The sequence below is a fragment of the Fusarium sambucinum genome, chromosome III, assembly GCF_050947815.1.
Source record: "Fusarium sambucinum isolate potato_lamoka chromosome III, whole genome shotgun sequence".
Lineage (NCBI taxonomy): Eukaryota > Fungi > Ascomycota > Sordariomycetes > Hypocreales > Nectriaceae > Fusarium > Fusarium sambucinum.
This window is the reverse complement of record NC_139292.1, coordinates 1,343,612-1,366,850: the sequence shown is the minus strand read 5'-3', so window position 1 is coordinate 1,366,850 and position 23,239 is coordinate 1,343,612. Positions and strand designations below refer to the sequence as shown.

The 23,239-nt window shown below is 48.1% G+C and overlaps 9 protein-coding genes across 9 annotated transcripts; 3 read left to right on the top strand and 6 right to left on the bottom strand.

Annotated features, from left to right (window-relative positions):
- Positions 1-156: 156 nt before the first annotated feature.
- FSST1_010661 (transcription factor domain-containing protein) lies at positions 157-2,162 on the bottom strand (the record flags this gene model as incomplete). Its single annotated transcript, XM_083233715.1, has 2 exons — positions 157-1,992; positions 2,046-2,162. 2 exons carry the CDS (start codon positions 2,160-2,162, stop codon positions 157-159), a joined length of 1,953 nt encoding a protein of 650 aa, XP_083080357.1.
- Positions 2,163-2,682: 520 nt separating this feature from the next.
- Positions 2,683-4,205, bottom strand: FSST1_010660 (uncharacterized protein; the record flags this gene model as incomplete). Its single annotated transcript, XM_083233714.1, has 3 exons — positions 2,683-3,399; positions 3,450-4,023; positions 4,072-4,205. The coding sequence occupies 3 exons, from the start codon at positions 4,203-4,205 to the stop codon at positions 2,683-2,685; spliced, it is 1,425 nt and encodes a 474-aa protein (XP_083080356.1).
- Positions 4,206-4,798: 593 nt separating this feature from the next.
- FSST1_010659 (uncharacterized protein) lies at positions 4,799-5,455 on the bottom strand (the record flags this gene model as incomplete). The annotated part of the gene is made up of 1 exon (XM_083233713.1): positions 4,799-5,455. The coding sequence occupies one exon, from the start codon at positions 5,453-5,455 to the stop codon at positions 4,799-4,801; it is 657 nt and encodes a 218-aa protein (XP_083080355.1).
- Positions 5,456-7,794: 2,339 nt separating this feature from the next.
- On the top strand, positions 7,795-9,263 carry FSST1_010658 (methyltransferase domain-containing protein; the record flags this gene model as incomplete). Its single annotated transcript, XM_083223729.1, has 5 exons — positions 7,795-8,416; positions 8,462-8,543; positions 8,592-8,711; positions 8,764-9,009; positions 9,056-9,263. The coding sequence occupies 5 exons, from the start codon at positions 7,795-7,797 to the stop codon at positions 9,261-9,263; spliced, it is 1,278 nt and encodes a 425-aa protein (XP_083080354.1).
- A 180-nt stretch (positions 9,264-9,443) lies between these two features.
- FSST1_010657 (pre-rRNA-processing protein ESF1) lies at positions 9,444-11,510 on the bottom strand (the record flags this gene model as incomplete). The annotated part of the gene is made up of 1 exon (XM_083233712.1): positions 9,444-11,510. The coding sequence occupies one exon, from the start codon at positions 11,508-11,510 to the stop codon at positions 9,444-9,446; it is 2,067 nt and encodes a 688-aa protein (XP_083080353.1).
- A 283-nt stretch (positions 11,511-11,793) lies between these two features.
- On the top strand, positions 11,794-14,232 carry FSST1_010656 (RNA-dependent ATPase HCA4; the record flags this gene model as incomplete). Its single annotated transcript, XM_083233711.1, has 2 exons — positions 11,794-11,922; positions 11,974-14,232. The coding sequence occupies 2 exons, from the start codon at positions 11,794-11,796 to the stop codon at positions 14,230-14,232; spliced, it is 2,388 nt and encodes a 795-aa protein (XP_083080352.1).
- Positions 14,233-14,491: 259 nt separating this feature from the next.
- FSST1_010655 (uncharacterized protein) lies at positions 14,492-17,724 on the bottom strand (the record flags this gene model as incomplete). Its single annotated transcript, XM_083233710.1, has 2 exons — positions 14,492-17,310; positions 17,358-17,724. The coding sequence occupies 2 exons, from the start codon at positions 17,722-17,724 to the stop codon at positions 14,492-14,494; spliced, it is 3,186 nt and encodes a 1,061-aa protein (XP_083080351.1).
- A 1,596-nt stretch (positions 17,725-19,320) lies between these two features.
- FSST1_010654 (NAD-dependent epimerase/dehydratase family protein) lies at positions 19,321-20,707 on the top strand (the record flags this gene model as incomplete). Its single annotated transcript, XM_083233709.1, has 4 exons — positions 19,321-19,349; positions 19,525-19,759; positions 19,809-20,259; positions 20,304-20,707. 4 exons carry the CDS (start codon positions 19,321-19,323, stop codon positions 20,705-20,707), a joined length of 1,119 nt encoding a protein of 372 aa, XP_083080350.1.
- A 153-nt stretch (positions 20,708-20,860) lies between these two features.
- On the bottom strand, positions 20,861-21,898 carry FSST1_010653 (quinone oxidoreductase family protein; the record flags this gene model as incomplete). The annotated part of the gene is made up of 2 exons (XM_083233708.1): positions 20,861-21,115; positions 21,164-21,898. The coding sequence occupies 2 exons, from the start codon at positions 21,896-21,898 to the stop codon at positions 20,861-20,863; spliced, it is 990 nt and encodes a 329-aa protein (XP_083080349.1).
- Positions 21,899-23,239: the final 1,341 nt, after the last annotated feature.

Below are 23,239 nucleotides of genomic sequence, written 5' to 3'. Positions count from 1 at the left end.
CTTATAAAGAAAGCCAATATAAATTCCCGAGATACAGTTAGATTCTTTGTTCAAGTAACGTGCTCGTCCATGATAACTCCAAACATAATCAGCCCAAATCAACTCAAATTGGAACAAAAAAAAAGATAAGAAAAAACTACATCATAACAATCATATCTACCCAAACATTGACCTCAAATTCTTATCTTCCATAACATCAACCCAATGCACCGAAGCCACACCAGGCGGTTCATCATCGTAAGCCTCCCAAATCGCCTTGATAAGCTCCTTAGCCATGATAACCGGCTTCGGCGGTAGGCTACTCTCCAACATATTAAGCCGTCCCATAATAAAATGCCGCGCGTTGCTGATATCAAGAGATAAGCGCGATATAACGTTCGTAGGCGGGGGCGCAAAGGGGTCATTAACAAAACTGGAAGAGGCAAAGTCTGCTTCCGAGGGAAACGTCGATATATCCAGCATCGTAGTTGTGTCGTAGCGAAGACCCGTACTGGCGGTGATGTACAGCAACGGCTGAATAACCCGAGTACCGGAATTAGGCGGAATGAGTTCTAAAACGTTGACCAGGCGAAGACTTAATGGGATAATCCACTCCTCCCAGGGAATATGTCGACTGTTTGCATGCACTGAATTGCTCGGCAGTCGCAAGGCCACAAGATCGGGGAAAGTCTGGTAAAGATGAAGCAGCGCAGCGAGCTTGTACGCCTCTGCAACCTGTGCAAGATGAAGTGACGGTGTTCGGTAATCGCCCGTGTCTGTAGTGGAAAGACTGCTCTGAAACTCGAGGCTTAGTAATTTCTCCTCCAGTCGCTGTGCTTCTTGTATCTCTTCCAAAGCTCGTTGGAAATCTCGACCTGTTTCTTTTGGTAATTTGAGGTTCCGCCGGAAACTTCGGCAGAGACTTATTGATTGGCCGAAAAGCTGTGACGAGAGGGGGGAAATTCCTGTCCATGGATGAGGAGAGTCGTCCATATATCGTTCAGCAAGTTGCAGTGCACCGTCGGACTGGGTGTGTGTTGTTGTATCGTTGTCGTCTTGGCTTACAACCGCAAGGAGCATCTCGCAGTATGTCAGACTTCTGTTGAAGAAGGATAGAAGCTCCAAATCCTTGGCGGAGAGCCTTCCTACGCGACGATTCAGGCGGTCTAGAATCTTTGTTGCTGATTGAAAGAATGGTATCCCTAATTGTCTCGCATCGACCCAACACATTGTTGTCCCCACGCAGAACAGCGAGAACAGCACACCAGCAGGCAGGCTATCCGTACACGGGTTTAGTAGAGTATTCTGCGCCTCTGAAAGAACCGATGTCGTCGCTGCTTGCAGAAAGTACACTGCTGACTGCTTCATATGGGGTAACCGTGTAGACAGGAAGCCGGCCGACATGCTCTGCAGCGAGCTGAACACAGATTGAGAACCCGTGCACAACTCAAGCGCCAGTTTTCGGTTGAGATTAAAGTCCGAGTCGAAACCTGACCATAGCGTGCAGACTTGTTCGAACCAGTTGCTGATGAGTAGGGATGAAGTATCGGTGATGAGACCAACTGTAAGTGGTGTTGCTTGGTAATATTGCGGTTCGAAAGGAGGAGTGAGGGCTCGAGATGTCATTTCGACGTTTGATATTGCCATATCGCAGTTTTCTGAAATTGAACCCGATCGCGTTAAGAGGTCTGTATCAGAAGTCGAACAAGGACTCGTCGTCCAAGTGTTGTCGTCCAGAATAGAAACAGGGTCTTGAACGGGTAACTCTTCAATCTGAAGGTACTGATCAAGCTCGTTGGTATCAATCAAGGTAGAAGAAGTCGCTGTAGGTGAAGTCTCGGGCTGAACCTCAGATCCTCTGCGTGAAGATGTCGGCGATGTAGTGGTGAGGTCAACCTCTATCTCGCCCGGTTGGTGTTTAAAGGACCATTTAAACTCTTTCCAATAACCACCACACTTGACGCCTTTGTGTACACACCTTAGACATTCAGGTCTTGTTTCGTCGCATTTTGTCTATTCAAGACAAGTCAGTCTTGCTGATAGCTCTGGGAATCGGGTTAGCATACGTGTTTGGCCTTGCAGGTTGTGCAGCCTGATCGAGATCGCGGGTTCAATCCATTCTTTGGTTTAGATATGGATGAACGTCTGCAAGCCTTTTTGGCAGTTGATGTTTTGGTAGACATTTCTGATGTTGTAGATGTGAAGAGTAGTAGTTGACGAAAGAGTAATGGAGATGGAGCTTAGATGGATGCCAGCTAGGTAGGTAGTATAAGACAGGCCCTGGTCAGTGGGACAAGATAAAAACGCGGGGAAATGCATCACTATCAGCCACTAATAATTAGTGCGGTCGCCTAACAGTAGTTTCACTCCGGCGTAACCAGACAACTGATAAGGAGCTGGACCAATCCTTTGGACAGTAAAGATGGGCTTCGGCAGCCGAGTTCCATTAAGTGATGATTGCCGTTCAGCAGTGTCAACGTTGGACTGTGGTTCTTATCTGCCGTTAAGAACAAAGCTCCACTTTGTTTATATCCCGGAAACCATCCGTGTTAGCCGTTGCATATCAGATACCGCCTCACCTATAGGATCACATATCGCCTATGATATGATTGAAACTGTATTCGAGTTACACCAAGGCAAGCTGGGCGTTGAAATCTATCCTGTACCTCTAATATCTATCTATAGATCCAATTAACAACTTGTCTACAATCTCGACTTCACACCCACTTCCTCTCTTGCTATCGCATTCCACCTCCTCCACAAAGCCTTCCTCAACTCAGTCCCCTCGATAAAATTCCTAAACCACTCCCTCTTGAATTTAGGCAGCTTACGTCCCACGCCCGGCTCTCCTTCGCCAGCCAATTCCCTGACAGTATCAAAGTAATCCTCAAAATCTGGAAACACGACAGAGAACTTTGATCCATCGCCTCGCTCCTCGATCCTGTCAGCCTCCCACTTCTGCATCTCCTCTTCCGATGGCACTGTTGCACGCCCTGCAAGGATACGCGCTGCATACACAGCCTGCCACTCAAAGATCTTGAAAGTGAGACCTGCGCCGACCGCACCGACAAAGAGAAGCGTGGGATCTTTTTGATAGACGACGTGCTGGTACAGATTCGGTACACGGTTGTTGCGCACAGGGAGACTGGGCAAAAATGGCAGCGTCCAGCTGTAGCCTGTACCAAAGACGATGTGATCTACATCTGGGATACTGGTGCCGTCGATGAGATGCACGGTTCGGCCCGTGACTTTGGCAATAGATGGGTACTGTCTTATGTTGGGATGATCGAATGCTGTGTCGCCAAAGAAGACATTTGATGTGTGCCCGATGGTGATACAATGAACGGGCGCTTTTGCCGTGTTGACGAGATCAACTGCAATGTCTGCTGCTGAAACAGAGGCGCCTACCACCACAACTGTCTATCATCCACGTCAGTGCTGTTCATTGGTAAGTCATCGCAACAACATACCTTGTCATGAAACGTATCCTTTCCGCGGAAATGCTTGCTGTGAACCACACTCCCAGGCCTTGTCTTTTCAAATTGCTCCAAACCTTCAATGGCAGGGACATAGGGCACCCAATAGTGACCACTCGCAACCACAACAGCATCAAACGTCTCCATCCACCAATAGTCCTGCTTTTTCCCACCCTGTCTCAGTACAACCTTCCACTCGTCCCCTTCCTTCTCGACATGTTCCACTGTCGTGTTGTACGAGACAAGATCCTCGTAGTGGTTACGCTCCAAGATACCAGCAACGTAATCGCGCATGACTTTCCAGTGTCTAAAGGGTGTTGACGGGCCATGCATGCCGATCGATCTTTCACTTCGAATGACTGGGATAGGTTCCTGAGTGTACTCCATAGTCGATGTGTCGACATTAGTTTCCAGGTATGGATAGATTGATGACTCTTCATGACGAGGCTGTGTAGACTTTGGTAGAAGAGCTGGCAATTGTTTAGGAATATGCAACGGCTCATCTGCTGTGCGGTCTGCGAGCTTTGCCAAGTTGGAGATGGTTGGAGGTTGTGTTGTATCGCCGATCCTTTCATTCTCATTATTTGATCGTCACTATGAGTTTTACAAGACATACCAGCATCCTCCAGGACCTTCGCGACGTTCAAAAACACGAATGAGATCGAATGTCTTTTCTTGAGAGAGGGCGTCGACAGCAATGGCACCCGCTGGTCCGGCGCCGATGACAGCCACGCGTTTTACGACCCCCATTTTATGAGATTGAGAGTATGCAAGTCACAACGAGTGCGATGTAAAAGAGAGAGTGAAAACGAATCTATGTTTAGTGAAAGAGGCAAGTATAAAAAAGAAACAGTCGTCTTGTCGTGTCTTGGTCCAAGGATTTTAGTGGCCGGTAATTCTCCACTCATGGAAAGACACCTTCTAAAGTCGAACCAGACCCTTGGATTATGCCTCAAATGAGATTTATCACGCCATCGCTGCAAGCTGAATTGCGTATTTCCGGTGTTTTATGATTTGATTTGTTGTCTTTCCATATTTACTCATGTAAGAATTTAAGTCTGGATTGATTGTCATGCCTTGATCTCATTAATCGCCTGAGACATCTAGAGCTTCCTCTGTTGAACAATATCAAATAATACCATGAATGACAAATGATGAACCAAATCAGGTAATGGTATTGAACTGAATCAACTGCAGAAACAAATGCGAACATCGCTATATTGGACATTGAAGACGAACCCCAACACCAAACATCAATCATGACCATCTAAATACAAAACCAACGCCGTCGCAGAATGGATATGATATCATGAGTCCTCCAACTTTTGTAGCACATTATTCTTTCAAACCAAAGCTCCATATCCCCGAAACGAAGCTCGCGACGAAGGTGGAACAGACTGTTCATGTCGATATGTTTCGGGATCGCATCGCTCCAAATCCCTCAGCCACGCATTCATCCTCGCCTTCTTGTCATCGCCCAGACTGCCATGCTCATGCGCCGCCCAATCGTCCTCGCTGAAACTCCAGAGCGTCAAGTGTTCAAAGATGGCCATGACAGCAGAAATGACAATGACGGCGATCGGGTTCCCCCAGTCGTCGGACCAAGCAGCGTAGAAAATAAGCACAAAAGCGTCGAGCGCATCACTAAAGAGGTTCGTCGCCAAAGCGCGGGTAACTTCGCGACGGGCAGAGTAGTCGACGGAAGCGTTGGTCGTGTCGCTGGTGTATAAAAGACCAGATAGCAAAATGTCGCGGATGCCAATCATGCTGGCGAGCATGTAGGCTGAGCCATCCGGGGCGATGTCGAGGGCCCAGAGGCCAAAGCGAGGGTATGCTATTAGCGAGACGCCGCGGAGGAAGCGAGCGAGAGAAAATGTTGTGATGGCGAGGCGCTGAACATGGTTTGCGGCGGGGGCTGGTGGAGGTTGTTGCTCGTATGGCGATGCGATGGCTGTAGGAGTGGAGATGGGGAGTAGAGGAGAGTTTGAATCTAGAGGCATTGCCTTTTGTTTGGTGAAGTATTTGCTCGGTAGCAGTTGTGAGAGACAATGATGATGTAGAGTTTTTATTGAGACAGACAGAGAAACAAAAGTCAAGAAAAGATGGGGATGGTAACAGGTAATATCAAGTTATTCTACTGCTCTATTAAACAAACCCTAGCACAAAAAGAAAGAGAAAATCCAAGGTATTGTAGCTCACGCGTTTCCCCACAGATAAAAGTGCCCGCAGTAGAGATTTGAGGGTGTCATGACCCCCAAGACAAAAAACACCTCCACTGAAACATGCCCCCTCCATTACACCTGCAGCAAACAACCCTCTACGATCTCGATGCAACCACAGGCGCTAACAGAGCTAACAGAGCTAACAGCAGCTAGCATTGTGGGAACATAAGCTCCGAGTCGGTCAAGATGAAGACATCATTGTGTTGGAGAGGGTTGCGAGAATCATGATGATCATTAGGGGTTCTTTAGTGGCGATAAACGGACACTCTTCTCTATTTTGCATGAGAAAGAATCTGAGAATAGTAAATCGGCTGTTATTAAAATATCGAACGATTCATCAACTGCAATAAATGAACTGGTGGAGATAACAGCCTCTCACTATCAAAATCATCCCACTCATACTGCACTACACTGCCTGCAAACTGCACATATCTCACTATTTCTATCCCCGTCTCCAAGGGTCTACACATCAATTCTTCTAATGCGACATGAGCACACCCATTGAACATCCAAGCGGCTGCTGCAACCCAGAGCGGGGAACGGGAAAGCTCTCTGACTCGAGATGGATAATGGATGGTGTTTGCCATCTACCACATGGGAATTACTACAACTCTCAAAGCGTCTTGCAATGGTGTACCCAAACATTGCCATCTGTTCTTTCGGGTCTTTTGCATTACCAAGATCTACAAAACGTCCGTCTCGCCACAAATAACGTTGCGATGATGAAGTATGACAAGATGTTTGACATGTATAATTATCTCATAAGGGGCGATTCTTGTATCATTTGTTCTGTATATTCCAGTCGTAAATGAGAAGGCGCAACTGGAAAAAGGTATCGAGTACCCAGCCACCGACTTTTATCAGTCATCACGACATTGAACTTGGTGTTGTAATACTAAAATCCAGCCGCACTGACGGAAACGGCAGCTAAAAAAGAAAACAAGACTAAGACAGACACTATCCCACCCTTTTCACCATCACGCGGACAGATCTCTTATCTGAGTTATCTCTCTCGTCTTCCAATAAGCGTCGACATTTGATCAAGTAAGGAAGTAAATATGCACAACAGACATGGGTCACGTACCAGTTTTCGTGCAGTACAAAACGCGCAACATCAAATGCACACCGATAACATGGATCCAAGTGAGACAATTGGTTAGGGTGAAGAACAAATTCACTTCAACATAAACTCGTTTCTATCGAATCAGTTACCTCCAACGTTATCCTGATCGTAAAAAGGTTCATCAATTCTTCAACAACAGACCTGTGAACATTTAGCTTCCTCTTACGTAGTTTCTTCCATGTTCCAGACCTTTAATTTCGGATACAGATAACCTTCATAACAGTTTCTGACATTTCACTCCAGTTGTCTCAGTCCTGAAATGGTCAGTTTCCAGCCGCATTCATGGAGTAGCCAATAACAAGGACAACTCCCCAAGCATGCTCAACATCTAGCTAGCTACTCCGAGAATGGACCACTAAATGGTCCATGATCAAGCTAAGTATTGTCCAGATCGCAGACCCACGGCTGTCAGATCGACTCCCGAAGCTTTGACAATTCCTCCTCGTCTAAACTATCACGCCAGCACAAGGCAACTCTCTTAATACCAATCAATCGGCGACGAAAGTAACCCCGGGAAGCTCTCATCATACCGTAATTAAATCAATAAGCTTGCAGTTCCCCATTGACCTCTTCCCGACAGGCATGTTCTCATGCCAAGCCCCCGAAGCCCAGACTACATCTGGCATTAGAAAACGTCAACTTGATGTAGAGAATTCCAAACTCTGCCCTACAACGATGCAAACCGATGTTATTCGTCTTTGATCCACTGGAGCCGGGTAACTGTAACCGTAAATACTCTTGTCCATCAGTTCATGATGGACTGTTCCACAACGCTACCCATGTCTTTTATACCCTTGATGTCGCATTCACTTTTCGGGACCCGTCATATTTTGAGTCCAACTGCATATCATCTCATCTATTTTATTGGACCTTAAACGCCCCTCAGTTGTTGGTCAACATCTGTTATTAAAAACCTGTCCTCCAAGATCTTTATCAAACGGCTGCTTCTCTATACGAGTATTGATACGAACGTCGACAGCGATATCATCAAAGCATGGGTGGTCAGGATTCTGGAAGTAAAAGGTCAAGTGCCAAGAGCAGTCCTCATGAAAGTCCCCAAATACGTGGCGAGCCAACTGCTGTGGTAGGACAAAGCGAACAAGGTACGAGGACAAAACAAAGACTCAAGGTCGCCTTGAACATCAAGGTTGCTAAAGACAACAATTGGAATCTCATTATAGACAAACCACCGATGCCATCCCTTGCACAGGTCACTAACACCCTCCAAGACAATCCCCAAAACCTCAACCTCGACAATCAAGGACTCCTGCATGGCGATGCCCTAATCGAAGCAGGCGGCAGCGATGAAGACGGCGAATTCTCTGCCAGCGACTTTGACGCCGATGACATCTCCTTCCTCTCAAGCACCCGCTCCTCGTCCACATCCATCAACTCCAGCATCCTCGAGCACAGTTACCAAAACGGGCGTCGCTACCACCGTTATCGCCATGGACGATACCCTTTACCGAACGACGAGGCGGAGCAGAATCGTGAGGATATGTTACATGCCATGATGCTCGAGGCCACAGATGGAAGATACTTTTACGCCCCCATTGGAGATAATCCGCAAAAGATAGCGGATTTAGGAACAGGAACGGGAATCTGGGCCATTGAGGGTAATGTTGATCCCCTAAAATGAAAGACTGAGACTGATGAAATAGTGGCGGAAAAGTATCCCAGTGCTGAGGTGTTGGGGCTGGATCTAAGTCCTATACAGCCGTCCTGGGTACCTCCAAATGTCAAGTAAGTATGGTTACACCTATTTCAGATATAGCAGTGTTGACATATTAGATTCATGGTTGACGACGTTGAAGACGAGTGGCTAAATGGTGATGAATTCGACTTTGTTCACCTCCGCAACATGATACCAATCCTCAAGTCCCCAGTGATGCTCCTCAAGCAAATATATGCGTGAGCACCCTCCTCGCCCGCTGCTTTTAGCCTCTACTGACCTCTAACCCAGCAACATGAAACCTGGCGCGTGGGTAGAACTCCAAGACGTAGACGGCCAAGTCCACACAGACGACTATAGTATACCAGACGACTGGCCTCTCAAACGTTTCACCGAACTTTTAGTTCAATGCTTTGCGCTTTACGGGACAAATTCCCATGCTGCAGTTTTTGGGGGTCAGTATCTCGCCGAATCAGGGTTTGTCAACATTCAACACAACTTTATCAAGCTACCTTATGGAACATGGCCAAAAGACAAGTGAGTTCACCAACAGTATTTTGAGTGCCATGTTAACAAATTCTAGGGTGATGCGCTTGGTTGGCATGTACTATCGCACTGCTTGTGAGGAATTCTTTCCTACGATGGGAGCCCTTCATTTTCCGCAATTAGGATGGGAGAAGGCAGAGATGGAAGTGTTTTTTGCGGAATGTAGGAAGTCTATGAGGGATCCGAATGTTCATGCTTACGGGAAAATGCATTTCTGGAGTGGTCAGAAGCCATTGGATGGATAAAGACAGTTTAGAACGCCCGCTATAGTACTGCAAAGTCACAGGTATGGTATTAGTGAGAGTGTCATGTTTGAAAGCAGCATGGTGAACTATGCTTTATATATGGTGCTATCAAATACCAACTTTTAATCACCCAACTCCAAGACGATCTTCAACAAAAATTCTACATTACATCAACTCACTTCACCTTCGTCCCTTCTTAGCCTTCTTAACTTTGGGCGCATCATCTTCCTCCTCCACATTTCTTCTCTTCTTTCTACCCTCCTCAAGCAGCTTCGTCATACCCTTTGTAGCCTTGAACTTGGGATTCGAAGGATCAATGGCATACTCGTGACTCTCAAACACAGCCTTGAAACGGTCATCACCGGTATCCATCTTAAAGTCTTCCTGAAGACCGCCACGGGTCTCCTTTTCCAAAGCCTTCTTCTTTGCCTTGCCCTTCTTGCGTTGAACCTTTTCTGCTCGGACAATCTCGTTCATGTCAAAGTGGTCCAGATGGTCAGCCTGATCCTCGCCAATGTTGGCCATGACATTCTCCAGCTGCTTCTTCTGGGCCTTGTCCTCGGCTTCGGCGGCCTCGCGAGCTTCTCGCTTCTTGAGACGGTCGGCCTTGCGGATGGATGCCTTGGAAACAGCTTCGGGTTCGGCAGCAGTGAAGAAAGGATCATCGAAACCAAGGTCATCATCAGCCTCGCCAGCAGGAGCCTCAACTTCCTCTTCCTCCTCCTCTTCGGCATTAGGATCCCGTCCTTCGCGTCTGGCTCGAGCAGCTTCGCGCTTCTTCTCCTTACGCTCCTTCTCCTTTCGAACGTACTTCTCGATCGTTGTCTCCTCCTCATCTGTCTTCTTGGGCGCAGACTCTGTAAGGGCGGGTGTGAATGTGATTTCCATATCTCCGACAGGGGCTTTCTTAGAGGACTTGGTAGGCTCCTCAGACAAGCCTAAAGCAGCTCGCATCTTTCTGCGGGCCAATTCCTTCTTGGAAAGCTTGGGCCCATCTTCCTTCTCTTCGACACCCTCCTCAACCACTTCAATATCGTCAACATCGTCATCTTCGCTGTCACTTGCTAGGTATGCGCGGAGATCGTTCTCCTCGATTTCGTTACGACTACCGCTGAAGGCACGGTTGATGGACTCCTTGCGTGATGATTCCTCAGGGTGCATATCCCATGTGAGCTTAACCTTGGAGCTTTGTAGGGCATTGGTGACAAACTCGACGGGCTTGTATGACTCGGGAACCTTTTCGCATTCATCTCTGGGCTCGTCGTCAAAGGTGACATCGTCGGGGACGAATCGAAGATCAAGGAAGTTGGAAGATGACTGGTACTCCCGTCCATCGACGGCTTCGTAAAGCTTCTGGGCAACCTCTGGGCTTGAGCAGACCATAACAGCGTAGTAGTATCGGAGACGATCAAGCTGGTAAGATCGTAGCGCATCGCTATCGAAATCTTGATCGTCACCCTCCTCGAGCAGACTCTTCTTGATGCGCTCATCGCCATCCTCGCTGTCTTCGTCGCTATCCTCTGAATCCGAGTCCGAGTCTTGGTTTCTGGTGTTCTTGAACAGCGCCTTGGGGGGTCCCTCAACCTCTTCCTGTTGCATGCGCTCTTTTCCAAACTCGCTGGGGTACACTGTAATCTTGTCGATCTTGCCGCCAGTCTCGGGAAGGAAACTGTTAAACAGAGCCATGAGGTCGGTAGACTTGACATGATCCCAGTCAAGGTTGACAATGGCAATGCGATTTGTCACCTCTCCAGCCTCAACCTCGTTCTGCTCGTCCTGGAAACGCTGCATATCTCCCTCGGTGTCGACTTGCGCGCCGCCCTCTTCTTCATCAGAGTCCTCCTCTTCCTCCTCGGATTCAGAATCATCTTCCGAGGACGAGAATCCACCACCTCGAGCGGGATCGTAGTTCTCGTGCGCTTTTAGCAGTTCTTTCTGAACAACCTCGTCGTCGTCTACCTCGATCTTGTCGTCTTCCTCATCCTCTTCATCCTCCTCTTGGTATAATCTTTGCAGAGCCTTCTTCTTGGAATCAGACTTGAGCTTTCGGCCATATCGATCGACCTTGGCGGTAGCAGTGAATTCGTCATCTTTTAGCATGCGCGAGAATCGCTTGTCGATCGTGGTCTTGGTCTGCCTCTTTGATGGCAATCGGAACCGAGGGTCGGTCTCAAAATCTTGGAATCGCTTGTCAGAGATTTGGGTAGCGGGGTCGCCGCCCTTCTTGGACTTCTTTGACCTGTCCATTTTGTGATAATAAAGCTGTTGTGATATTTGTTGATTACAACCAAAGCTTGCTTGATGGAGGGGCAGAAAAACAAATGGAATTCAATTTTTTGGCGGTGAAATCTTTCTGCCAGGGCGGTAAGCTTCTTTTGGTTAAACCCCCCCACAATTGGCTGATCGGTCATGGCAAGTACCGCGCATTTTCCAAAAAATTTCCAGCGACTTTGGTTTGGAACATGGTTTGCGCCGAACAAGAGTTAGAGCCTCAATTCTTTTCTTCGCATTAACGTCAAAACACTACAAAATGCCCCCTCGTGCGCGACCTGGGCGAGGTCCCAAACCTGAAAGAAATGGTCGCACTGAACAGCGACAGCAAAAGCGCAAAAGAGACCAGGAAGATCTTCAACAGCTCGAGCAAAGAGTAGCTGAATTGGTACGTGGATGACATGCACAAGGTACTTTGATATTAACTAATACCATATAGGATCCTAAATCGGATGTCATCAAGAACTTCTCCCATCTTCCCCTCTCCGTACCGACCGCCGAGGGCCTCGAGATCGCTCATTTCCAGACCCTTACCGATGTCCAAGCTGAAGCCGTTCCGCTCGCCCTCAAGGGCAAAGATGTTATGGGTGCTGCCAAGACAGGAAGTGGAAAGACACTTGCTTTTCTTATTCCTGTCCTCGAAAAACTTTACCGTGCCCAATGGACTGAACTCGATGGTCTCGGCGCACTCATCATTTCGCCAACCCGAGAACTCGCTGTACAAATCTTTCAGGTGCTCCAAAAGATTGGCACAAAACATTCCTTTTCAGCAGGTTTAATTATTGGAGGAAAGAGTTTGAAGGAAGAGGCCGAGCGATTGGACCGAATGAACATCTTGGTCTGTACGCCTGGTCGCATGCTGCAACATTTTGACCAGACGGCTGGATTCAACGCCGACAACCTGCAGATTCTAGTTTTGGACGAGGCGGATCGTATCATGGATATGGGATTCCAATCTGCCGTCGATGCTTTGGTTGAGCATCTTCCCAAGGAAAGACAGACACTCATGTTCAGTGCTACCCAGAGCAGGAAGGTCTCTGATCTTGCTCGTCTCAGCCTCAAGGACCCCGAATACGTCTCCGTTCACGAAGCCGCCGTCAGTGCCACTCCCACAAACCTTCAACAACATTACATCGTCACAACTCTGCCAGAGAAGCTCGACACACTCTACGGATTCATCAAAGCCAATTTGAAGAGCAAAATCATTGTCTTTTTGAGTTCAGGCAAACAAGTCCGATTCGTTTATGAGACTTTCCGAAGTTTCCAACCCGGTATACCTTTACTTCACTTGCACGGTCGACAGAAACAAATTGCTCGACTGGAGATTACCTCCAGATTCACTGCGGCAAAGCAGATATGCCTATTCGCAACAGATGTCGTCGCTCGAGGGATTGACTTTCCCGCCGTTGATTGGGTTATTCAGGCTGATTGTCCCGAGGACGTCGATACATATATCCACCGAGTTGGTAGAACAGCTCGATATCAAAGCAAAGGCCGCGCAGTGCTATTCCTGGATCCAAATGAAGAGCCAGGCATGTTGAAGAAGCTAGAGCAGAAGAAGATTCCCATACAAAAGGTGAATGTCAAGGACAAGAAGAAAAAGAGCATCAAGGATCAACTACAGAGCCTGTGTTTCCAGAATCCTGATCTCAAGTATCTTGGTCAGAAGGCTTTCATGAGTTACGTACGATCAGTCCATCTACAAAAAGATAAAGACGTTTTCAAGTTCAACAAGCTTGATCTTGATGCATACGCTGCTAGTCTTGGTCTTCCTGGTACGCCACAGGTCAAGTTCCGAAAGGGCGAGGATATCAAGAAGATAAAGAACGCGCCTCGTGCGGGTATGTCCAGCGGCTCTGAATCCGACGGGGAAGGAGAGAAGAAGACCAAGAAGAACGAGGTGCGAACAAAGTATGACAAGATGTTTGAGCGAACAAATCAGGACGTTCTGTCAAGTCACTACAACAAGCTTGTGCTTGACGGTGATGACGAGGGTGATGAGGAGGACTTTTTGTCAGTGAAGAGAGTTCTAAGAGATGGCGATCTGGATGACGAGGCAAACAATGCATACAAGAGCACAGCAAAAATCATCGATGGTCTTGGTGGAGAAGAACCATTTGTTGTCGATTCTAAGAGGCGCGAGAAGGCCCTCAAGTCAAAGAAGAAGATGCTCAAGTTCAAGGGCAACTCTACCAAGATGGTGTTTGACGATGATGGTAACGCCCACGCCGTGTACGAGCTCAGGGATGAGGATGATTTCGTGGGTGAAGGTCCAGCCGAGGAACAGCGTCGCAAGTTCGTCGAAGACGAAACATCTCGCGTTCGCGAAGCAGATGTGGACGACAAGGCCCTCGCCAAGCAGAAGCGTCGCGAGAAGAAGGAAAAGCGCAAGGCTGCCGAGCGAGCAGAGCGCATGGGTATCGTTTCAGACGACGAAGATGCGCCTATGCTGCACAATGCCGACGATGGCGAAGATCCTTTGGCGCTATTGCGATCGCTACCTGTGGGCGACGACAGGTCGGACAGCGAGGGAGACAGAGAACCACCCAAGAAGCGAGCCAAGAAGTGGTTCGAGGACGACTCAGACGACGAAAGGCAGAAGAGCAAGAGCAAGAGCAAAGGAAAGGTCATCAGGGTCCAAGAAGAGCCCGAGACTTTGGAGGATCTCGAGGCGCTTGCTACAGGACTGTTGGATTAGATTCAATACCCGGGGTTTTACATGTAGGAGACAAAAATGGCGAAATAAAATGCACAGTATTAATGGTTTCAATGTTGACTTCCCTAAAAGTGTGATCTAATGTCATTATAAAAGTTCATAATCGAATTGTAAGTACGCCTGGTAAAAAGCTATCCATTCCCACGCTTCAATCCCCAACGACATTGTGAGTATAAGCTACGCCATAATACAAAACCATTGTACATGAATCAAACTATCCGTCAACGCCCCAAAACCGAAATCATGCCGATTCATCTACCTGGTTTCCAAACAACCTCACCCGATAAAAACACGTGTGGTCCGGTGCACCATAGTTGCTCAAAGCACGAACGATGACATGGTCCGTCGGAATGCGCAGATTGGCGAATTCATCATTGATGTGATGAACGTGTACGCCTTCATTCAGTTCATCTCCTTGATACTCGAATTGAGTAATCTTGACAAATGAATCTGGTAGAGGAGAGGGATTAAAGTCCCAGCCGTTGATGTGGTCAGGGAACTTGTTCGATGAGTAGTCGCGCACGAGCTCTTGTTCTTCCTTGACCTCGAATCTGGCAAAGACTTCAATGTGTCGTGGTCGAGCACCAGGGTCCATTGTTGCGTTGGGGTGAATGTGTTCAACAACAATATTTTCAGGGACAACCTCATGGCCCATGTGGACAGACAGTCCAACGCCATGAGATCTCCCGTCAGTGTCTTCAGTATGCGATCCGCACCAGCGTTCTCCCTCCTCCTGCCAAGGACTAAGTGCATCTATAGCAGGACGAGGACGAACTCCTGTGAGGCCAAGCGCGCGTGCTTTCTTTACTTGGGCTTTGTCCTTGTATGGCTCCCAAACAGGCGCGGTGAATTTCGTTTCTATGGTAGCCCCAGCCCCAACACCAAAGAAGTTGACCTGGTATTTGAGATTGGAGTTCCAGTGGGCATGAATCTTGCTCTTGGCGACAGCTTCGAGGCTGCCGTCTGTAAGGGTTTGGTAGATGATCTTTCGAATGAGCTTCTTCATCTCGTCATCAGACATTGCCTTGGGAGCCATCATCTTGGCAGTCCGAATGGATTCCTTGATGTGATCGTTCATGTACGCTTTGAGCCTGTTAAACTCAGCTTCGACTTCTGATTTGTGCTTCGTCAGATCGCCCTTGAGATGTGCCATGAATTCATCTCGAGAGAAAGCGGTTTCGTTTTGCTTGCGAAGTTCCTCGCCAACAATCTTGGCAAGCTTTTGATCGAATGCAGCTCCGGAGCCGGCGGTTTGTTTCTTAGCCATTGCCTTTTCCACGAGCGGTTCGAGCACATCATTGTTGTTCCTGAACCATGTGTCCCAGAAGTTTGGTAGTTTGTCTTGGATACTGTTGCCAACAATACCATCGAGCTTGCCTTGGAAGTTGTTATCTTTTCCGAGGCGTGAGACGATAGCTTTCCATTGCTTTTCCGAGGAAATTTCGAAGTTGCCGCTCTTCTTGTCGAGATTCAAGAAGCTTCCGCTCTCTTTGAGGTGATCTTGCAGAGCATGCCAGAACTCGGGCTTGATCGACGGGCGTCCATTAACAAGATCCATATGCACAATCCGAGGAAGAATTGTTTCTAGCCTCTTGAGCGCCTTCTTCTGGACCTTGGCTTGATCCTTCAGCGCGTCTAATGCTTTCTTGTAGTCATCTGGGATGACAACGTCGTCCCTGGCAAATGGATCAGGGAAAGAAAAGTCATCGTCGTCCCTGCTCCATGAAGGCCATGAAGGCATTGAAGGTAATGAAGGCCATGACACCGAGGGTATCATTTTGCCAACACTAAACCCTTCAGTGCTCGGCCAATCCATAGTTGGTTTCAGAGAGCCGATGTCTGGGAAGTTAGGGACATGCCGCAGAGCTCCAGAGCTCGTAAGTAGGAACAAAGCGACACAGCTCAATGCTAGAGCCCAGACTAAGCGCACAGGGAATGATCTGTGTACTTGTCCAACTTGTATACCGCACAGACGATCAAAAACATTGAAGAAACGGTCCATAGTTTTGTCAAACCAACGCTTCAAAACTAGCAGATATGTCATGGGGGAGAACACGCGAGTCCAGTCCGTGGGAGCACCGTCACTGTTGACCACATGATCTTCGAAATTGAAATCGAAAGGCTCTCGATCTCCACGCCGAAACCAATAGGGCGGCCAGAGGAAGAATCTGACCCAACCTTTGAATCGCACCCACTCAAAATACCAGGGTGAGGCTTCCATCTGCCGCACCATGTCATGTATCCGAATGTTCTCCCGCTCAGCTGCTGAGATTTCCCTTTGAATCTGCCAGTCGCGTTGTTGTGGATCATCTGGAAGTTGCTGAGCCCTCTTCAATGCATCTGAACCCGAGGTCGTAGCCGGACCAAAAAGACTCTTCGATCCATTGGGTCTCCGATCGTTAAGTGTAGCTCCAGTCCCTGTTTCCAGTCCAGTACCAGTCCCGGGGAAGGGTTTCTGCTTCGCCCATATTGAGGGTTCTGATACCTGTTGAGTGGCTCTACTCTCATTCGGCCTTGTTGAGGCCTTTTTCTGGCCCTGAGAACGAGATGACTGTGAATCATTCTGTCTCGGTGCGACGGGTGCATCATTTTGAGTTTCCAAACTCTCAGTAGGCCTTGTTGAAGTCTTTTGCTGGCCCCGAGAACGGGATGGTTGCGAACTGCTCTGTCTTGCTGTGTCGGCTGCATCCTTTTGAGGTTCCAGGTTCTCAGTTGACTTTGTTGAACTCCTTTGGCTTCGAGAACGAGACGAGTGTGACCTGGTTTGTCTCGCGTCGACTTCATCAAAGTTCTCAATAAGCCGTACTGAAGACCTCGGCTCTTTCTCATTTCGAGGCGGCAGTAATTCATCATCACTGGACTCCTCTTCTTCAGGTCCGAGGCTTGTCTTGGGTGCGGATTGCTGCTTTGCGATGGCTACTGGCGGCTTTGACGGTGCTGGTACTATCGTTGCATTGTCGTAATAATCGCTTTCCAGTCCAAAGCTTCGCGAGCTGTCATCATCTCTGCCAACGGCCAAATGCCCAGTGGCGGTTGTTGTTGTTGCCTGTCGCGCGGCATCTGCCACGTGTCAGAGTTGTCATACATTTAGGAGTGAATGAACATACTGTCTTTCGAGGTCTTACCTCGATCTGCCTTTGCAGCTGCTGGTTTGGCTGCTGGTTTTGGTACCAGTTTTGTTGCAGGTTTTGGTGTCGGTTCTGGTATTGGTGGTCGAACAAATTCTTCGTCCTCGCCAGGATGTTTCTTAAGAGCCTGGCTAACGGCGTTCTTCAGAGTCATTTGTTGAAGGCCGGCGCCTAGTCTGGGGGGTGGCTCAACACCAGAGCCATACGTGTACTGTCTCCGAGAACTCGGAGTTCCTTTCAGAGCCGGTAACTTGGGTTTGACCAGAGAAATTTGAGGTCCACTAGTCGCCTCTTCAGGTTCCCTACTTGTGTAGCGAGTACTCTGTCTTGCAGGTCTTGGAGGCATGATTGCGAGATTTGTGCTTTGAATGGGTATGATGAAAAGAGCAAGGTGAACAAGAAAAGTTCATGAAGGATGTGTGCCCTTTTGTGTCATTCAGTCGTTGTTTTTCTCAAGAGGGCGAGAGTCGTCTTTGTTCTATGAGATGAAAATAGTAGTCCGGGCTTTGGTGTATCCCAAACAACCGTCCAAGGTCGACACCACCAGGTAGTTCCCCGCTTCTGATTTTGGATCACAAAGACGCTTGTTCTGTGTGCCAGCTTGACTGGCCAATTTAGAGGTTGAGATGTGGGTAGTAACAACAAAGAATCATGTTGGTGGCGGTGAGTTGAGCAAGGAGTCTTTGAGGGCTGATAAATGGCGTCGCAACCACAATGAGTTCGTATCTTAGGGAGTGATTATTCTGAATTGTCTTGATTGTAGAATGTGTCAAGTGCCGACTTTATTTTGTCGATATTCGTGATGCTATCGCGAAGGTGCCATGATGCGCCGACGCGATGCGCGCCGAGAATTAGGCGGCGCAAATTGAGAGGCTGGCGTGCGTGATCACGTGCACGTGTTTTGATTGCCATGAGCGTTGCGCTCAGTGTATCTGTACTTCCATCCAATTGTTTGTGTTCGGTTCGGATTTGCCGATGACGTTAATTTGAATGTTTTTGGAGAAATCTTTTGTTCCTGTTGTAATACCATGGTCTGAACTTAATCTCAAACCACGATGTTGCATCTTTAAAGTTATTTCTAGGCGCTTTGGAACTTCTTTTTAGACTCAAATATTCTCTACCATCTGGGCATCAGACAATTATTGATTCACAAAGCTGATCAATTATCTATCGCAGTATTCTCAGTTTTACTGCGCCCATCAATAAACTGATAGAAATAAATCTCGTACTTGGAGTTAAGCCATCGGAGAGAGCGTAACGGCTAAGCAATAAGACTTGGTCAAGGTTTCACCAATACGGATCCTTTTTACAATACTCTTGCCTTGATGGATGAAAAGAAATCAATCTGCCCATGTTGGAATTTCCTTTGTATCAACTCGATACCAATCGTCTCATGCCAACCCGAGATATCCATTACCAATATCAACCCTGTACATGGTGGACTCCACAGTGACTTACAGCTCTTTGCCGTACTCCGTGATCACCTCAGTTTACGAGACCGTTGTATGGAGCGCATGTACTTGGAAAGTTCAGGTTGACTCATTCGGACCTTTTCCATTAACGATGCTACCTTACTCGATCGCTAATAAGAACAATAATTGTCTGTCGACTCGGGATGCAGAAACCCCGAATAATGCTCCATCTGGACATCCATTCCATCATGGCTCTGTAGTACGTAGTGTCGGGTCCTTAATTTAGCAGCAGCAATCAACATCACATCAGCCCTGGCAGCATGAACGAACCCCTGGCCCATCCTTTTCTTCCCCTCCCCCTCTCAGCTAAGAAAAAGTTGCCCCGCCATTTCCCAACACTCCCCTAGTCATCCTACCTTTACAATTTACCTTTAACCCCGCCGTCTCGCAACGCTTCTTTCAACTTTACTTGGTCCTTCACCGCAAACTCAACCAGTCGCTTAACCTTGAACAAAGAAATCCCGCCGAAAATGCCTGTTGGAACCGTTCTCGTTACCGGGTGCGTCCATTCAACTCCATCCACTGCCATACCCCTGTCCTGTTTGTCATCAATCGACTCTTTGTTCTTGTCGCAATCCCCATTCAAGGACAAGAGCGTGCGGTATTCAAGAAAGCAGGCCGTGCGGTGTCGCATTCTCTCAACAAAGAATACATTTGCTAACTTGATTCCCCAGTGGTACCGGCTACATTGGCTCCTTCACCTCGCTCACTCTCCTTGAGCACGGTTACGATGTCGTTATTGTCGATTCCCTCTACAACTCCTCAGAGGTCGCCCTGGACCGCATTGAGCTGATTTGCGGTCGCCGTCCCGCCTTTTACAAGCTCGACATCACAGATGAGAAGGCTCTCGATGAGGTCTTTGCCAAGCACCCTGCCATTGACAGCGTCATTCACTTTGCTGCGCTCAAGGCAAGTCGCATTTCAGTCGCTTCGTCGTACACAACTAACACCCATTCAGGCCGTCGGCGAGTCTGGCGTTATCCCTCTCGAGTACTACCGTGTCAATGTCGGTGGTAGCATCTCTCTCCTCCGCTCCATGGAGCGCAACAACGTCAACAACATTGTTTTCTCCTCCTCCGCTACCGTTTACGGCGATGCTACCCGATTCCCCAACATGATTCCCATTCCCGAGCACTGCCCTATCGGACCTACCAACACCTACGGTCGCACCAAGTCCATGATCGAGGACGTTATCACCGACTTTGTCAATGCTCAGCGCACCAACTTGGAAAAGGAGGGCAAGGAATTCAAGCAGTGGAACGGTGCTCTTCTGCGATACTTTAACCCTTGCGGTGCTCACCCCACTGGTATCATGGGTGAGGACCCTCAGGGTATTCCTTTCAACCTTCTGCCCCTCCTCGGGCAGGTCGCCACTGGCGAGCGTGAGAAGCTTCTTGTTTTCGGCGACGGTAAGTTTTCAGCAAGTTTAACTTGTTCAATCTAACATCTATAGACTACGCCTCTCGCGACGGCACTGCCATTCGAGATTACATCCACGTTGTCGACCTTGCCCGCGGTCACTTGATGGCCCTCAACTACCTCCGTGAGAACCAGCCTGGTGTCAAGGCATGGAACCTGGGTTCCGGACGTGGCAGCACCGTCTTTGAGATTGTCAAGGCCTTCAGCAAGGTCGTCGGTCGCGATCTTGCCTACGAGGTCCGTCCCCGACGACAAGGAGACGTTCTTGATCTTACTGCCAACCCCACCCTCGCCAACAAGGAGCTCAACTGGAAGACCGAGCTTACTATGGAGGAGGCTTGCAATGACCTCTGGCGATGGGTCGAGAACAACCCCAAGGGTTACCGCCAAGATCCCCCCGCCGAGCTTTTGGAGGCTGTCAAGTCTTCCAAGGCTTAAGTAATAATAAAATTGGCTATCGGTTTGCGGGCAGATGTCCCGCAGTGATGTGAAATGAAAGTTACCGAAGAACATGTTTTGGATTTTTAGACGAACTATCCGTTGCATTATAGATATATAGCGCACTTAAAATAAATATCAAAAGGCTAGACTTTATTCGACTTTGATGAGCAACTTTCCGATTGTCTTTCGGCTCTCGATATCTTCATGGGCCTTGGCCACGTCCTTGAGAGGGTAGACTTTGTGGATAGTGAGCTCAAGCTTCTTGGACTTGATGAGGTCGAAAAGTTCAGAGGTGTACTTTTCAAGATCAGCGCGCTGCGAAACGTAACCGTTGACTACAGGACGCATCAAGCGGACGTTCTTGGGTGTGAGACGGAAGAGGGCCACAGGATCCACGGCGCCAGACTAGAACTGTCAGTTTAACAATGAAAACAATTCGATTGTGTTACTTACCGCGTTGCCAAAAGAGACAAGAGTACCCTTTAGAGCAATCAGCTCAAGGTCTCCATCAAAAGTAGCCTTTCCAACACCGTCAAAGATAACATCCGCTCCATGTCCGCCGGTGATCTCCTTGACCTTGGCAACTACATCATCATGAGAGTTGATAACCCATCCAGCACCGTTCTTCTTTGCGAGCTCAAGCTTCTCATCCGTGCTAGCAGTACCAATGATCTTGGCACCGACAGTTCGTAGAAGCTGGACCAACAAGGTACCAACACCACCAGATGCCGCGTGAACGAGCACCCATTGGCCTTCCTTGACCTGTCCGGCCTCTCGGATAAACGTCCATGCTGTGAGACCTTGAAGGTAAGCGGCTACAGCTTGCTCAGTAGGCACATCGTCGGGGATCTTGACTGCATCAGAAGCGTTGACAACACTGTACTGAGCATAGGCACCGACTGTGCCCATAAAGACCACCCGAGTACCGTTCTCGAAGCCCTTGACAGAGGAGTGGACATCAACGATTGTTCCCGCAGCTTCACGGCCGAGCGTAAGAGGGAATTGAGGTGCCTTGTAAAGTCCAGAACGGAAGTAGGTATCGATATAGTTAAGACCAGCGATCTGGTTGCGCACAAGAAGCTGACCCTCGCCAACCTTGGGAACGGGGACATCATTATGCTCAAGAACCTCAACACCGCCGTTCTTGTTGATCTGAACGGCCTTCATGGTAGATGGAACGGGGGCCATTTTAGCGGTTGATAAGTGTGAAGCGATTCTTGCGATGCGCTGAGTAGGAATTGGAGTTGTAAAGGGTTTTGAAGCGACAAGTGGTCGAAAAAGAGAACGTCGTAGAAGATGGGCCATTGGTATTGGTGAATTATTAATATGCGATGTCGGATCGGAAGAGGGCGGTTTTGATAGGAGCTTTCGATGAGAGCTTCGGGCCGGCCCCATCTACCGCGGGGGAGCCATGATGGCGGGGTAATAATGGAAACTGGAGTGCTCAGCACGTCATGTTACATTTTACATGAGAATTAAGAAGCGATGGAGAGGATAGAGAGGAATTCCGACTTATACAGGTCGTAATCTTGTATGTCTGATAAAGTGCTGACAGATGGCAGGCAATTGGGCATCTACTTCACATGTAGTAGGTATTATTCTTGAGTAATCGCCAATTAATATCTGAAACCATAACTCATAAATTCATGTCGGATCTAAATATCTATCTATGATGTATATTGCTCTTTGCCAACTCCTTCCCTTATTGTCCTAACTTGCTGTCCAGCCTTACTCAAATTATGCTAACAAGAGGCCATGTGGATAAGCCCTTATCCTCGCGTCAGAATTCACTGCCGATGACTAGATGCTGTGAGATCTAGCATCCATGATGGTCATTCCTGGACCTTGGAGCTTCTGAAGCGAAATCCACAAAAGTTGTTGCCGATGTATCCGGTGGTGGAATATGCAGGTTGTCAAGGTCTGGAACACATTGAAACATGGCGTGGTTCAACGGGTTTCGTTGCAGTTAACTCTATCACAAACTTTATCATGACAGCGATGAGGGTAATTGGCGTGTCATAAAGAATTGCTGGTTCACAAGTATAGTACTAGCAATGTCACACCCATTATTCGAGATTTAATTCATGCAGTAGCTGTCAGTCTCGCGATAGCTTCATGAGTTTGGCCGTCGGTTTCGGCATATAGGGTAAGCGACATAGCAACGCTCTCCCGACTCAGATCTTCCATCAATAACAGCCTCATTTTAAGCATACTTGTTAAGCAACATTGAAACAAGATTGAGAGATAAACGAGTCTTTGATTCAATCGGAGGGACTTTTGATATTGATGCATGGCTTACAAGAGAGCTTACGACGTGCCTGGCTCAGCAGCTGCAATAACAGAGTCGCTTCGTTTTATCCAAGCGACACGAACAACACGGAAGAATCCTTCAAGAAACAGGCCATTTACCTGCCTTCTACATAAGTTCTCGCGTTGAGTAGGATCTGAAGTCTCGTTTAGACTGAGGCTACGCCAGCATACGCGTGGCCATCTTGCAGGAAAACCGCGAAAGGGCGATCGGTCTAACCT